At 48.1% G+C, this 15,741-nt stretch overlaps 1 protein-coding gene across 1 annotated transcript in view; it reads left to right on the top strand.

Annotated features, from left to right (window-relative positions):
- Positions 1-1,167: 1,167 nt before the first annotated feature.
- The window catches only part of BIN3 (bridging integrator 3), a 40,473-nt gene continuing 25,899 nt past the window's right edge, over positions 1,168-15,741 (top strand). Inside the window, exon 1 of the mRNA XM_075272701.1 lies at positions 1,168-1,277. Within this exon, the coding sequence (XP_075128802.1) occupies positions 1,270-1,277 (8 nt within the window). The 5' untranslated portion in view covers positions 1,168-1,269. The remainder of the gene's footprint in view (positions 1,278-15,741) is intronic.

Here is a 15,741-nt window from a genome sequence, read left to right as displayed (position 1 = left end):
TCATATCACACAACGCTGACAGGGCCCCCAACTATATCATGGACTCTCCTCTGGCATTTTCCTAAAATTGATGACCAAGTCCAGCCCAGTCAATAAGGGAGAGGAGCTCTATATATATAGTCATAAGTTCTTGAGTAATTCAGTAAAAAATCGTCGGTACTATTCCGTTATCGGGCCAGCAGCAGCGCAGTTCAGCAGCAGCTTTCGGGACAGCAGTTCAGCAGCGGGAATTACAATGACATCCGAGGACTGCTGGCCCGATGCTTGTGCCCAGTAACCAGTACATCGATGACCCCCCTCCCCCATCCTTCTCCTCCTGCCAGTGCTGCCCCCCAGCTCTCCTTACATCTTCCCCGTACCCTCTCCCCGCCACACGACTAGGCCTCACCTCAGCGCTAGTACCGAGACCGAAAGGAAAGACACCGGGGCTCAATCCAGGCCCTGACAAGAAACACGCCGACTATAGGAACGGTGAGCTACAGCGAGCCGGAGGGACAAACTTTCTGCAGCGTCCGGCGGCTATCTAGTAGCATTCATTGCTCAAGATTTACGGTGAGGCCTATTACAGGGAGAGGGTACGGGGCAGATGTAAGAAGAGCTGGGGGGCAGCACTGGAAGGAAGAGGAGGATGAGGGCATCGATCGATGTACTGCCTACTACACACAAGCACGGCCTCTATCATCGGGCCAGCATCGGCTTAGTCATGTGGCGGGGAGAGGGTACGGGGTAGATGTAAGGAGAGCTGGGGGGCAGCACTGGAAGGAGGAGGAGATGGAGGGGGGGTCATTGATGTACTGGCTACTGGGCACAAGCATCGGGCCAGCAGTCCTCGGATGTCATTGTAATTCCCGCTGCTGAACTGAACTGCTGTCCCGAAAGCTGGTGCTGAAATGCGCTGCTGCTGGCCCGATAACGGAATAGTACCAAATCGTCTAACTACACACCAATACACTGTACACACTGACGGCCATGGCGCTAGACTCACGACGCCATTACTGCCACAGCCTGCGCATTCTAGTCTACTGACAATTCCCGCCTTCTGCGCACGCATGCGCACTAAGCACAAAACGAGTCACTATGGAAACGCTTACCCCAGCCGTACCACAACTTTTCTCCGCGAAAACCACGCCTTCTGTGTGACGTCATATCCGCTCCGGGCGTTTCGAGCCCTGTCAACTTCCTAGAGACCGACACAAACCCGGAAGTTATAGACGGAAAATAACGAGAAGGGCGACAGAAAACGGGAACATACGGGAGTCCCGGGAGAAGATGAGCTGGTGAGTGCGGACATGTCATAGAGACGTCTGTGTAGCTGTGTGGGAACTGTGCTCAAGAGACGCTTTTCCTTCCTCTGTCAGGTGTTCTGGGTGTGACTTGTAGTCCTACCTCACACTTCTAGGAGTAACATTGTAAACTTTGCAAAACAGTGTCATGTATCTGCACCTCCCAACGTGTGTTGTATTGGGGATCAGATGGCTGGCGCCCCCTACGTGTGTTGTATTGGGGATCAGATGGCTGGCGCCCCCTATGTGTCTTGTATTGGGGATCAGATGGCTGGCGCCCCCTATGTGTCTTGTATTGGGGATCAGATGGCTGGCGCCCCCTATGTGTGTTGTATTGGGGATCAGATGGCTGGCGCCCCCTATGTGTCTTGTATTGGGGATCAGATGGCTGGCGCCCCCTATGTGTCTTGTATTGGGGATCAGATGGCTGGCGCCCCCTATGTGTGTTGTATTGAGGATCAGATGGCTGGCGCCCCCTACGTGTCTTGTATTGAGGATCAGATGGCTGGCGCCCCCTACGTGTCTTGTATTGAGGATCAGATGGCTGGCGCCCCCTATGTGTATTGTATTGGGGATCAGATGGCTGGCGCCCCCTATGTGTCTTGTATTGGGGATCAGATCGCTGGCGCCCCCTATGTGTATTGTATTGGGGATCAGATCGCTGGCGCCCCCTACGTGTGTTGTATTGGGGATCAGATGGCTGGCGCCCCTATGTGTCTTGTATTGAGGATCAGATGGCTGGCGCCCCCTATGTGTGTTGTATTGAGGATCAGATGGCTGGCGCCCCCTATGTGTGTTGTATTGGGGATCAGATGGCTGGCGCCCCCTATGTGTGTTGTATTGGGGATCAGATGGCTGGCGCCCCCTATGTGTGTTGTATTGGGGATCAGATGGCTGGCGCCCCCTATGTGTGTTGTATTGGGGATCAGATGGCTGGCGCCCCCTATGTGTGTTGTATTGGGGATCAGATGGCTGGCGCCCCCTATGTGTGTTGTATTGGGGATCAGATGGCTGGCGCCCCCTATGTGTGTTGTATTGGGGATCAGATGGCTGGCGCCCCCTATGTGTGTTGTATTGGGGATCAGATGGCTGGCGCCCCCTATGTGTGTTGTATTGGGGATCAGATGGCTGGCGCCCCCTACGTGTCTTGTATTATGGATCAGACGGTTGGCGCCCCCCTACTTGTCTTGTATTGTGGATCAGACGGTTGGCGCCCCCCTACGTGTCTTGTATTGTAGATCGGACGGCTGGCGCCCCCTACGTGTGTTGCACTGGGGATCATATTGGGTGTCAGAAACAGAAACCCAGTCTTCTGCCATATTTGTGTTGTGGAGCATCTTTTCTTGGAAGTGTCTGTCCTTCTGTCCCTCTGTTGTTGTTACTGGAAATTTATGAATAAATTGATTGACAGCTGGGGTTGTTCATACACATTCCAATACTGTCTAGTCAGAACTACCAGTGTTGGACTAAACGTGGACACCATTTTGGGTGAATGGTCTATTTATTTCTATATTGCCATGAGGAATAAGAGAGGAACTGCACAGCATCTTTTCCTATATTTCCTTCCATGTCACGTTTCAAAGCACCTGCATCAGACAGAGGGAGGAGACCCCACTGGGACAAAATTGTGGGGTGTTGAGTTTTTGTCATGGCCCTAGAAAAGTCCTCATTCCTGCTACACAATCAGTCTCTGTTTACAATGAGCTCTGTGGAGAGGGAGAAGGAGTGAGGCAGAGATATGAGGATGTCTACAGCAGTAAATGAGTCATTCCTGACAGGGGAAAGCTGGATAGTAATTCCCAATAACCCTCTTGTGTCATGAACTGTCTCTATATTTTGTGTCTCTAAGCTCCGGTTCACATCAGCGCATGGGTTTCTGTTCGGGAGTTCGCTTGAGACCCCCTCCTCCTGAACGGAAACCTAATCCCCATAAAAAATAGGTTACCTAAGGAAATCACACGGACCCCATAGACTATAAAGTGGTCTGTGTGGTTTCCGCTCAGTTTCTGCACAAAAAATGTGGAGAGAAAAACTTCCTATATACTTTCTATTCCCTTTGTAGCCATTCTTGGCTTTGGTTTACAAAAGCTTGTACCAATTTAGCTGTGTGAATATACCCCAATAAGAAGGTGTGGTTTGTTTTGCTTACCCCTTCTTTGTAACAGGGAAAACTGGTTTGCAGTGGAAAATGTTAAAAACCATGTCATTAGAAAATCTCGGCTCCATTTTTCTTTCATTCCTGAGGAACACATATACAGATTGTAAAATGGGGTCATTTATGGGGGGTGGGTTCTATTACAGGCCCCTCATAGTTACTTCACAGCTGAATAGTCTTTAGGAAACAGAACCCTGGAATTTCCTTGAATATGTGTTAGTATATTTATAAGCCTTCTGCCATCCTAGGAAAGTAAAAGGACATTGAAAAACTGATGTAAATGTATGGTAAGTGTTACTTTATTTTGCATTTTCGGAGATGCATTAAGCATGTGCTGAATTGTTCATTAATCTGTTAGGCGACATGCACATGACCACCTGGGTGTGCCGGCCACGGTTCCGCAGCCCTATTCATTGCGGCTAGTTTGCACTGTCCACAAAAGAGACAGGAATAGGACCTGTCCTGAGTTTTGCTCACGGGCCCATACATCGGACTATGAAAATACACCGCAGTATGTCGCCGCATGTGACCACTGAGGCTAGTCAGCAGCCTAAGGAAATGAACCGGTGATGTATGTGGGGGAACACTGACTGGCGGACACATAGGCAAGGACATCTCCCGGCATAAGCCCTGGATTCTGCAGGGCTGGACAGCGGCACCAGAATGCTGGTGATAGATGATTATGTTATAGTTTTGGTCCCCCCCCCCTCCCCCTCGCCTCCTGTCTAAGTCCTGTAATTCCTGGACAACTCTTCAAGGCCCAACGTCCATAAGAGGTTAAGTATGTGTCACTAGCGAATACTGTTTAGGTTTGCTGCAGGTCTATTCAGGTCTTAGTTTATGTTCACACGGAGGAAAAAGGTTGCAGAAACCTTTTCCACCTTGTGAATATTCCGCGCAGATAGCCACGACGGGATGCCGATGCAGCATCGGCATTCCGTTAACGGCATTGCACTCCTGGTTAGGTCCGAATGAATGGGCCTAAACAGGAGTGTGTCTCGCACTGCGGACGCCGCGGCTGAATCAGCCACAAGATCCCCGGTAAGATCGGGCATCTTGCTTCTTTTTTCTGCTAGCTGAAAGAAAAACGCTAGCGGGAAAAAAAAGCGAGCTGCTCCCATTGAAGTTAATGGGAGCCTTTTTTTTGAAGGCGGATTCCGTGTCAAAATCCGCCTTCAAAAATAACTCCGTGTGAACTAGCCCTTAGGAGTCAGCTATAGGTCACCTGCACACAGGAAAATACAGACTGGAATATCAGGACTGTGTTATGAGCACATTTTCCAGCCTGAATCTGTGGCTCTACAATAGAACGGTAGAGCCTAAGGATGGCAGAGTCCTAGATTTATAGATCCCTTTGATGAGGGGGACCTTAAAAGTTTAGAGCCAAGTTTCATGTCCCTTGTCCCTATCCAGCCCTGAATAATAGGGCTGTCTGGGGCTTCCTCAATATTCCCTGTCCATAAAGGTGAATTCACACATAATGAAGATTGAGTCAATTAGAAATGTGTCCACTTGGCCTGACTCGTCATTTGCGTCTTACACGTCATTGAAATATACCTCTACTCCTTACATCTGTGCCCTCCCCTCTAAAATCACCTCTTCATGTCCCTACCAGACCAATTTCGGTACACAGTGTTCGTATTGGACAATCATTGTGTGCCCAGCATGAGCTGAAAGTGTCCATGTTGATGTGGGAGATGGGCATCTCACCCTTGTCCTTGTGTTTGGCACCAAGTTGAAGTACTCAGGCTTTGATTGCATGAAGGGCAGGGAGCAAAATTGCTTGCCAAGATTTTTAGGATGAAGCTACATTGACAACAGAGTCCATCATACAAAGTGGATAAAATGGCGCAGCACAAAGCACGGTTTCCCTTCCAGTAAAATGACCCACCCAATGGAGCCAGTTGAGGCATTGGTGTATATCATGTCATATCCCCATAATGCCATGCAGTATACAGTAATGTGAGTGTATGTGTAAGGCTAGCCAATATGTTTTGTCTTCCCCTTCTTACAAACCAGTACCAGTGCTGTGTAGGGGACAGAAATAGAATTATAGGATTGCATTGTCACAAAGCAATGCAGAAAAAAGGATTGTCTTCAAATCCCCTACACACAAAAATGGTATAAAAAAGTAATTATACTTAAACGGGTTTTATTAAAGATTTTCCAATAAAATACAGAACGAACAAAGGAAATACAGTCGAGCAATAATGCAGGAGCATACAAAACAGCGGACAGGGAAGCCAAAAAGACCCCCCTCCGGACATACCAAATACAGCCCAACAAGAGAAAGAAAAGGGGAATAAGAGAGGGACACAAAACAAGCAAACAAACACAAGACAAGGACGGAGAAACCACAAATAAGACAAGAAAAGCAAGGAGAAGAAGGAAAAAGAAAAGAAACGGCCAAGCGACACTCATGAGAAGGCAGTAGAGAAGGCAGACGATTCCCGGAACATAACCCAGGGACGCCATCGAAGTTCAAACTTGGGATAAGCGGGAGAGTCCTCCGCCACCAAAGTCTCCATCCGCTGGATAAGAAGGAACTCCTGGAGGAAGTCAAGCATGGAAGGGGGAGTAGGGCTGCGCCAGCGTCTAGGAATAACAGCCCTGGCGGCCGTGAGAAAGTGCCCCAGAAGGTCCTTCTTAATCTCCGACAGACGGCCAGGGATGACCGACAGAAGTGCCAGCTGAGGAGAGACAGCCACCGAGCACCCACTGACCCTGGAATACAAAGAAAACACCGCATCCTAGAAGGGGCGCAGAACGTCACAATCCCACCAAATGTGTAGCATAGTACCCCTAGCGGAACCACAGCGCCAACATAAGTCCGAAACAGCAGGAAAGATCCTATGAAGAAGCACTGGACACCTATACCACCGGGACAGAATTTTATAGTTCCTCTCCTGAGCGCTACACGGGAGGGCCATCTTGTGAGAGAGCAGGAAGGACCTGTCCCAATCCGCAGATGACAGACTTGCAGGAAGATCGGCATTCCAGGCGGCAACGTATGAAGGGAGTTCCGCAGTAACATCTGAGAGGAGCACGTCATACAGCAGTGAAAGGGCACGAGGAGGAGGGTTCCGTCGCCTGACATGGGATTCTAAAGCCAAGGCAGGAGAAGAGAGGCGAGAGGTGAGCGAGAACCGCTGCAGAAAGGACTGAAGTTGGGCGTACTCCAACCAGGAGAGGCGCAAATCAGGGTGAGCGCTACATAGCTGGGCAAAAGGAAGAAGCGGGGAATCACCCGCCACCTCCTGAAGACAGGTACAATCCAATCTGTTCCAACAAAGGAACCGATCAGCTGAACAGCCAGGGGGGAACATAGGATTGTCAAAGAGGGGAGTCAACGGGCCCGGGACACGGGCCAAGCGGCCAGAAGAACAAACCAGATCCCACACTTTCAGGAAATGCGAAGGGAGAATGTAAAGACCAGGGGATTTAGGACGAAAGTGCGGTGGAATCCACGGCCAAGAGGACAGCGAGGACGAGATCAGATCGAATTCAATGGAGACCCACTGCTTATCCCGGCGACGGAACTGCCAATCAAACAAGCGAAGCAAGACCGAGGCCCGATAGTAAAGGCGCACGTCCGGGAGGCCAACACCTCCCCTGCACTTACGCCGGACCAGGGTACTAAACCCCAGTCTGCTCCGGGAGGAACCCCACACAAACTTCCCGAACAGAGATTGTACCCGAGCCAAAAAAGCGCGTGGGAGAGGGATGGGAAGGGCCTGGAATAAATACAGGAACCGAGGGAGGACATCCATCTTAAGGGCATGAATTCGGCTAAACCAGGAGGGGAGACGGGCGCCATAAGAACGTAGATCAGCAGCAATGGTATCCAAAAGCGGAATATAATTAAGTTGGAACAGGGAAGCAGGATCAGGGGAAATGTGAATCCCTAAGTATGTGAAGGAGGAAGGTTGCCACCTGAAAGGGAAAGACTGTGCCAAGAATTCAGCCTCGGGAGAGGGAAGCGAAACATTAAGGGCCTCACTCTTAGATAAGTTGACCTTAAAGTTACTAAGGGCACCAAAACGGGAAAATTCACGCAAGACCGCCGGAAACGAAACCCGCGGTTCCGAGACGTACAGCAAAAGGTCGTCCGCATACAGGGCCGCTTTAACCATGCGGGATCCTAGCTGTATACCATGAACATCGGGGCAACGGCGCAGTGCTACCACCAGGTGCTCCATCACCAAAGCAAAAAGCAACGGCGAGAGGGGGCAACCTTGGCGGGTACCGTTACGAACCGGAAAGGGATCGGAAATAACAAAAAAGTAATTATTTAACACCACTTGAGGCTAAACTAGTGACTAAGCTAGTAGCGTTTTGCCTCAATCTATTCACTTTTACAGAAGTGGTTAGGGGCGGATGATTTCCCCTCTCCTATGTTTTTATGTATATGCATATTAGCCAGCAAGTGCAACAGGGGTGGACCCTCAAGTGCGCTAGTGCCCAACACCTTCGGCTATCGGCAGGCAAACCTCAAGCATACACTTGTCACTCATGATAATGTACCAAGCACCGGCCATAGTGCCCAGCATCATAGTACCCAGCATCGGCCACAGTACCCAGCATCAGCCATAGTGCCCAGCATCAGCCATAGTGCCCAGCATTGGCAATAGTGCCCAGCATTGGCAATAGTGCCCAGCATTGGCAATAGTGCCCAGCATTGGCAATAGTGCCCAGCATTGGCCATAGTGCCCAGCATCAGTCATAGTACGCAGCATCAGCCATAGTGCCCAGCATCAGTCATAGCATAGTGCCCAGCATCGGCCATAGTGCCCAGCATCGGCCATAGTGCCCAGCATCGGCCATAGTGCCCAGCATCGGCCATAGTGCCCAGCATCAGCCATACCATAGTGCCCAGCATCAGCCATAGTGCCCAGCATCGGCCATAGTGCCCAGCATCAGCCATACCATAGTGCCCAGCATCGGCCATAGTACGCAGCATCAGCCATACCATAGTGCCCAGCATCAGTCATGCCATAGTCCCCAGCATCGGCCATAGTGCCCAGCATCAGCCATACTATAATGCCCAGCATCAGTCATGCCATAGTCCCCAGCATCGGCCATAGTGCCCAGCATCAGCCATACTATAATGCCCAGCATCAGTCATGCCATAGTCCCCAGCATCGGCCATAGTGCCCAGCATCAGCCATACTATAATGCCCAGCATTGGCCATAGTGCCCAGCATCAGTCATACCATAGTGCCCAGCATCGGCCATAGTACATCACAGGTGTCGACCTTCGAACTTAAGGTACAAGCCCTAAATTGTTATACAGAAAACCATGACAGAGCCAGAGACTAAAAGCAATGGCGATGCAAGAAGAGAGCCGGAGCACTTGTGACTCGTGGCCTGCCCTCATTGCACCTGCTGGCTTACCAATGGACCCTACATAATGGACACTTATTGTATTGGGAGGCCTTTTAGTCTTGACACATTTCCTAAAATCTCTCCCTGTTTTGCTACCGATTTTTTGTGACTTAGAGCCCCTCACTTTTGGCAACAGTGGAGGTCCCAAACATTTTGAAATGAAAAGGGGGTTGTCATGGGACATCCCTTTAAGAAGTGATCCGTTAGTAACAGGGCCTGGTTCCGTGCCTGGAGATGTGCGTTTCCTGGCAGCACAAGAGTTACACAGCTTTGACAGCGCAGAACTCTCTGCACAGCCCATTCTTGGGTATTTTTGGCCACCCTCCAGCTCCTAGAGAAAAATATCTTATGCAGCCAAGTATGCTCTGCAAACAGAACCCATGTGAAGCTCCCTCCTCCCTCCCTCGCTCCTCTCCGAGCCCTGACTCACCTTGTTCTACATTCACCAGCACCAGATCATCCTCATGTCCCCGTTTCTGGCAGCGTCACCTTGGAAGGAGCGAGGGCTGGTGACTTATTCACAGGGTGCTATGGCAGCGCATACACACGGAAGATACAGTGCAATTTTTCCCTGTAATAGTTGATGGCTCTTAAAATATTTCATTCATTGAGAAGGTCCAGATCTAACACTGAGCATAAATTCATGGGGCTAGAGTAAGGGATATAGTGTATATGTCTCATCCACAGCCCTAGAAGGACGGCCCGGCCTATGGGGAATGGGCCAGGACATAGGCTGTTATGTCACAACACACTTATATCCTCGACCCACATTATATACAATTTATGGGGATTTAACCACTTAACCCCCCAATCACTAGATTAGGGGACCCACATCCTTATTTAGGAGGGTTGTGAATGGAGTGGTGGTCCCATATGTTCACGTGTCTGACGTCAATAGTCGAGTTCAACGCTCATCTGTCATAGACATGGGGTGGTCGGATGTGGGCATGACCACTGCTCTATTCAGCAGCCTCCATATTGGGGGCTCGGGGCCCCCAATCTACTGATCAATGCAGGTCTCATTGGTTATACATTTGTCATCTATCCGGGGGTAGGTGATATGTGTTTTTAGTGGGATAAGCAGGGCTGTGGAGTCGGATTAGGGAAAAGTTACTGACTCCGACTTCAGAATAAAATGAATTATTTCTAATTACTAATTATATTGTACAGTTATTGATATTGTATATTTGTTATATATTTACTTTCATAGGAACCAATCACTAGGTTTTAGTGACTTCTGTCTGACCATGGCTGTCAGCTGTTTCAGAAGGACTTGGAGTCGGGGTCGGTGCTTCAAAGCCGTTCTGTTCAGAGCAACTTATCAATGTACTAGTCTCTATTCACACAGGCATCATAGTCAGGTTTCTCCAGGTTCCTGTGACTCCTGAAGGTCAGTAGAAGTCAGGTCGTTGACACTGTATATTACCTGCTCTCACCTACCTTGTAGGAGGAGAATACAATGACAATCCAATATACAGAAGTAGAAGAATGCACCTGTTGTACTTGCCCTGGTCAATGATATATTGTAGACCCACCGCCATGATGTGTGTTTGTGTGTAGTGCACAGTATCATGCCAGGCACAGAGAATGGTAGGGAACATTATGCTGATCACTGTCGTACCTTGAGACGGCTGTGGTGTGAGTCAGTGTGCAATCCATGCATTTCACAGATACCACACTGGCCCATTCTTTTCTATGGGCCCGTACAAACGATTGTGAATTTCACGGTCCCATGTGCGGGCCAACAGTACGTGTGCAGTAAGTGTGCCGCCCATGCATTTAATGCACAGCAGGCCGGTAAATGGAGCTGCAATGCAGAATAAGAGCAGCATCTTTGGAAAGAGTAGAAGCCCCTCTACATGGTATCATTAGTTTGATACAGATTTTTTCTACTGGCAGACTCCCTTTAAGCAGCTGCAGGATTTTACTGGAGATAAGATGTCTCTTCTACAGAACCTTGTGGCCATCAATAGTCTGATGGTCGAGGACTTCATGGTTTGTGGCTAAAACGACTTCTTCCTGGGAAACCGTATGACCACCTACCATCAGTTTGTCGAAAGGCACTGAATGTATCTCAGGTGGTTCTCAGCTGTAACACTTGAGCGGGAAGACCCCAGAGTATAATATTAGTACTTTTGGTTCATGCCAAACAAGTGTGGCCCAAAACGACTTCAGGGGGAAGGGGACTGAACCTCACAAATATCCTCAGTCAAAACTAATCTGGTGAGGTTCATCCATCTCTACACACTATTCATGGCCTTGTTCCACCAGACTGATCTGTTAAGTCCGCCATATTGCTGGTGGTATTATTCATCCAAACATGGGCAAACTATTGACCACATTCTCCACTATCAGAATTTCGTGGCACTCAGTTGTGTCTTATTGAGCGTAACATTACCCTACCCATTTAGTGCAACGTGTTCAATAACGTTCATACCTAGGGGCAACACGGTGGCTCAGTGGTTAGCACTGCAGCCTTGCAGCGCTGGAGTCCTGGGTTCGAATCCCACCAGGAACAACATCTGCAAGGAGTTTGCGTGTTCTCCCCGTGTTAGCGTGTATTTCCTCCCATTCTACAAAGACATACTGATAGGAAAAAAAAATACATTGTAATCCCTATATGGGGCTCACAATCTACATAAAATACCCCCAAAAAATTCATACCTATCTATAAATTCCCAATTATAGGGAGATGGGCTAGTAGTATGGACGTCTGGTTACCGTACAATTGTAAGGGGATGTAGCAGCTTCTGGGGCCGTAGTGACCTCTTTTCTAAAGCTAACCATACTTTTAGATCGCTGTTGGACACAAGTAAATTTGGCTGACAGCTATTCTTCCCAACCCATCCTTACACATGTACAGTCGGTGCTGTAGAGCATACTTATGTTCTTAAAAAGGATCTTTCCCCATTTTTTGCCAACTCCAGTTCTTATCATCTGTTAATAGTTACTGCTCCTCTGATTTCGACACAGTTGGAATTTTTTCCATATAAAAACAGTAGAAACCCAGCGGTCCTCATTATAGTCTATAGTGTCTGCAGATAACCACTGTTTTAGCGGACGGCCTCTTTGTTGTTTGGGCCCTCAATGAGAGCCCAGTGCAAGTCCTGGCAGACCGTGTCCGGCCGTGAGCGCCAGTGAACCTTTTGTGCTCTCCGCAGCGAAACTGTTTTTTTTTTAAACCGGACTCTGTGTCTGACTCTGACTCTATGTCCGGTTAAAAAGACCGGTTTCGCAGCAGAGAGCACAAAACGCTCACTGGCACTCATGCCCGGACACTTTTCAAACCCATTCAAATGATTGGGTTTGAAAAATGACTGCAGGTTTTCATCTCCTGTCCAGTTTTGGGCACGAAACGGAAACCTGCATAATGAAGGCTGGGGCGCAGATGTGAATGAGCCCTTACTGTGCTCGTTACTCAGGAATGGTGGGGGTTGGACAAAAAATAATCCAACTGTGCCAAAATCAGCGGAGTAGCAACTGATCTTGGCAGGGGTGATGAAAGGTATTCTTTAAAGGGTTTTTTCGGGTCTTGCATGTTGATGATCTATACTTGGGATAGCTCATAAATATGTGATTGGTGGGAGTCCAGTGCCCAAGACCCCCACTGATCCCCTGTTTGGAGAGGCTGTGGCACTCCCCAGTGCTACACTGTTTGATGATGTCATGTTCATCAGTCACAAAGTACAGCAGCACCTCAGTCCATGTGTGTGGAAGGTCTAGTTCACACTGGGCAAGAGGGGGCAGATTTTTGCGCGGAATCCTCCTCAAAATCCTCCCCCTCATAATAAAGGTCTATGTAGACCCCTAGCGGTTTGTTCCCGCTAGCAGAAAAAAGAAGCGAGCTGCCTTGTCTTCAGGCGGATTCCACAGCTGAATCGGCCGCGGCGTCCTCCTCGCGACAGCACCCTCCGGACTTGGCCCATTCATTTGGGCCTAATCTGGAGCGGAAAGCTGTGACGGGATACCGCCGCGGCAGCCGTGGTGGAATGTGCATGCGCAGAATCCACGTGTGAACTAGCCCGAATTGAATTGCAATGCCAATAACTGTCCATTCGATATGTATGGCATTGTGCTGGGCATTCAGTGAATATTGCAGCCTCTTCAACCAGCTGATCTGTGAGGGACCTGGGTATCAGGCACCCCAGCAAACACACAAGGGCAAGTTATCCATATATACAGTCCTATGAAAAAGTTTGGGCACCCCTATTAATCTTAATCATTTTTAGTTCTAAATATTTTGGTATTTGCAACAGCCATTTCAGTTTGATATATCTAATAACTGATGGACACAGTAATATTTCAGGATTGAAATGAGGTTTATTGTACTAACAGAAAATGTGCAATATGCATTAAACCAAAATTTGACCGGTGCAAAAGTATGGGCACCTCAACAGAAAAGTGACATTAATATTTAGTACATCCTCCTTTTGCAAAGATAACAGCCTCTAGTCGCTTCCTGTAGCTTTTAATCAGTTCCTGGATCAAGGTATTTTGGACAAACAATTCAAGTTCAGTTAAGTTAGATGGTCACCGAGCATGGACAGCCCGCTTCAAATCATCCCACAGATGTTCAATGATATTCAGGTCTGGGGACTGGGATGGCCATTCCAGAACATTGTAATTGTTCCTCTGCATGAATGCCTGAGGATTTGGAGCGGTGTTTTGGATCATTGTCTTGCTGAAATATCCATCCCCGGCGTAACTTCAACTTCGTCACTGATTCTTGAACATTATTCTCAAGAATCTGCTGATACTGAGTGGAATCCATGCGACTCTCAACTTTAACAAGATTCCCGATGCCGGCATTGGCCACACAGCCCCAAAGCATGATGGAACCTCCACCAAATTTTACAGTGGGTAGCATGTGTTTTTCTTGGAATGCTGTTTCTTTTTGGACGCCATGCATAACGCCTTTTTTTATAACCAAACAACTCAATTTTTGTTTCCAAAATGAAGCTGCCTTGTCCAAATGTGCTTTTTCATACCTCAGGCAACTCTATTTGTGGCGTACGTGCAGAAACGGCTTCTTTCTCATCACTCTCCCATACAGCTTCTCCTTGTGCAAAGTGCGCTGTATTGCTGACTGATGCACAGTGACACCATCTGCAGCAAGATGATGCTGCAGCTCTTTGGAGTTGTCCTTGACTGTTCTCACCATTCTTCTTCTCTGCCTTTCTAATATTTTTCTTGGCCTGCCACTTCTGGGCTTAACAAGAACTGTCCCTGTGGTCTTCCATTTCCTTACTATGTTCCTCACAGTGGAAACTGACAGGTTAAATCTCTGAGACAACGTTTTGTATCCTTCCCCTGAACAACTATGTTGAACAATCTTTGTTTTCAGATCATTTGAGAGCGGGCTGTCCATGTTCGGCGACCATCAAACTTAACTGAACTTGAATTGTTTTGTAGAAAGAAATGGTCCAAAATACCTTCATCCAGGATCCAGGAACTGATTAAAAGCTACAGGAAGCGACTAGAGGCTGTTATCTTTGCAAAAGGAGGATGTACTAAATATTAATGTCACTTTTCTGTTGAGGTGCCCATATTTTTGCACCGGTCAAATTTTGGTTTAATGCATATTGCGCATTTTCTGTTAGTACAATAAACCTCATTTCAATCCTGAAATATTACTGTGTCCATCAGTTATTAGATATATCAAACTGAAATGGCTGTTGCAAACACCAAAATATTTAGAACTAAAAATTATTAAGATTAATAGGGGTGCCCAAACTTTTTCATAGGACTGTATATATGTCCTGGTAAACTCCTTTAATGATGAGAGGCGTAAAGGTGCTGATGGGTGCCTGGCTTACCGATCCTTCACTGCCATTCACATGAGATATTTGCCAGTGTTCTTACAATGTACACTCGCCGGCCACTTTATTAGGTACACCATGCTAGTAACGGGTTGGACCCCCTTTTGCCTTCAGAACTGCCTCAATTCTTCGTGGCATAGATTCAACAAGGTGCTGGAAGCATTCCTCAGAGATTTTGGTCCATATTGACATGATGGCATCACACAGTTGCCGCAGATTTGTCGGCTGCACATCCATGATGCGAATCTCCCGTTCCACCACATCCCAAAGATGCTCTATTGGATTGAGATCTGGTGACTGTGGAGGCCATTGGAGTACAGTGAACTCATTGTCATGTTCAAGAAACCAGTCTGAGATGATTCCAGCTTTATGACATGGCGCATTATCCTGCTGAAAGTAGCCATCAGATGTTGGGTACATTGTGGTCATAAAGAGATGGACATGGTCAGCAACAATACTCAGGTAGGCTTTGGCGTTGCAACGATGCTCAATTGGTACCAAGGGGCCCAAAGAGTGCCAAGAAAATATTCCCCACACCATGACACCACCACCACCAGCCTGAACCGTTGATACAAGGCAGGATGGATCCATGCTTTCATGTTGTTGACGCCAAATTCTGACCCTACCATCCGAATGTCGCAGCAGAAATCGAGACTCATCAGACCAGGCAACGTTTTTCCAATCTTCAATTGTCCAATTTCGATGAGCTTGTGCAAATTGTAGCCTCAGTTTCCTGTTCTTAGCTGAAAGGAGTGGCACCCGGTGTGGTCTTCTGCTGCTGTAGCCCATCTGCCTCAAAGTTCGACGTACTGTGCGGCGTTCAGAGATGCTCTTCTGGCTACCTTGGTTGTAACGGGTGGCTATTTGAGTCACTGTTGCCTTTCTATCAGCTCGAACCAGTCTGGCCATTCTCCTCTGACCTCTGGCATCAACAACGCATTTCCGCCCACAGAACTGCCGCTCACTGGATGTTTTTTCTTTTTCGGACCATTCTCTGTAAACCCTAGAGATGGTTGTGCGTGAAAATCCCAGTAGATCAGCAGTTTCTGAAATACTCAGACCAGCCCTTCTGGCACCAACAACCATGCCACGTTCAAAG

The sequence above is a fragment of the Leptodactylus fuscus genome, chromosome 5 (assembly GCF_031893055.1).
Source record: "Leptodactylus fuscus isolate aLepFus1 chromosome 5, aLepFus1.hap2, whole genome shotgun sequence".
Classification (NCBI taxonomy): domain Eukaryota; kingdom Metazoa; phylum Chordata; class Amphibia; order Anura; family Leptodactylidae; genus Leptodactylus; species Leptodactylus fuscus.
Note: the sequence above shows the minus strand (reverse complement) of the source record. Positions and strands in the feature narration are given on the sequence as shown.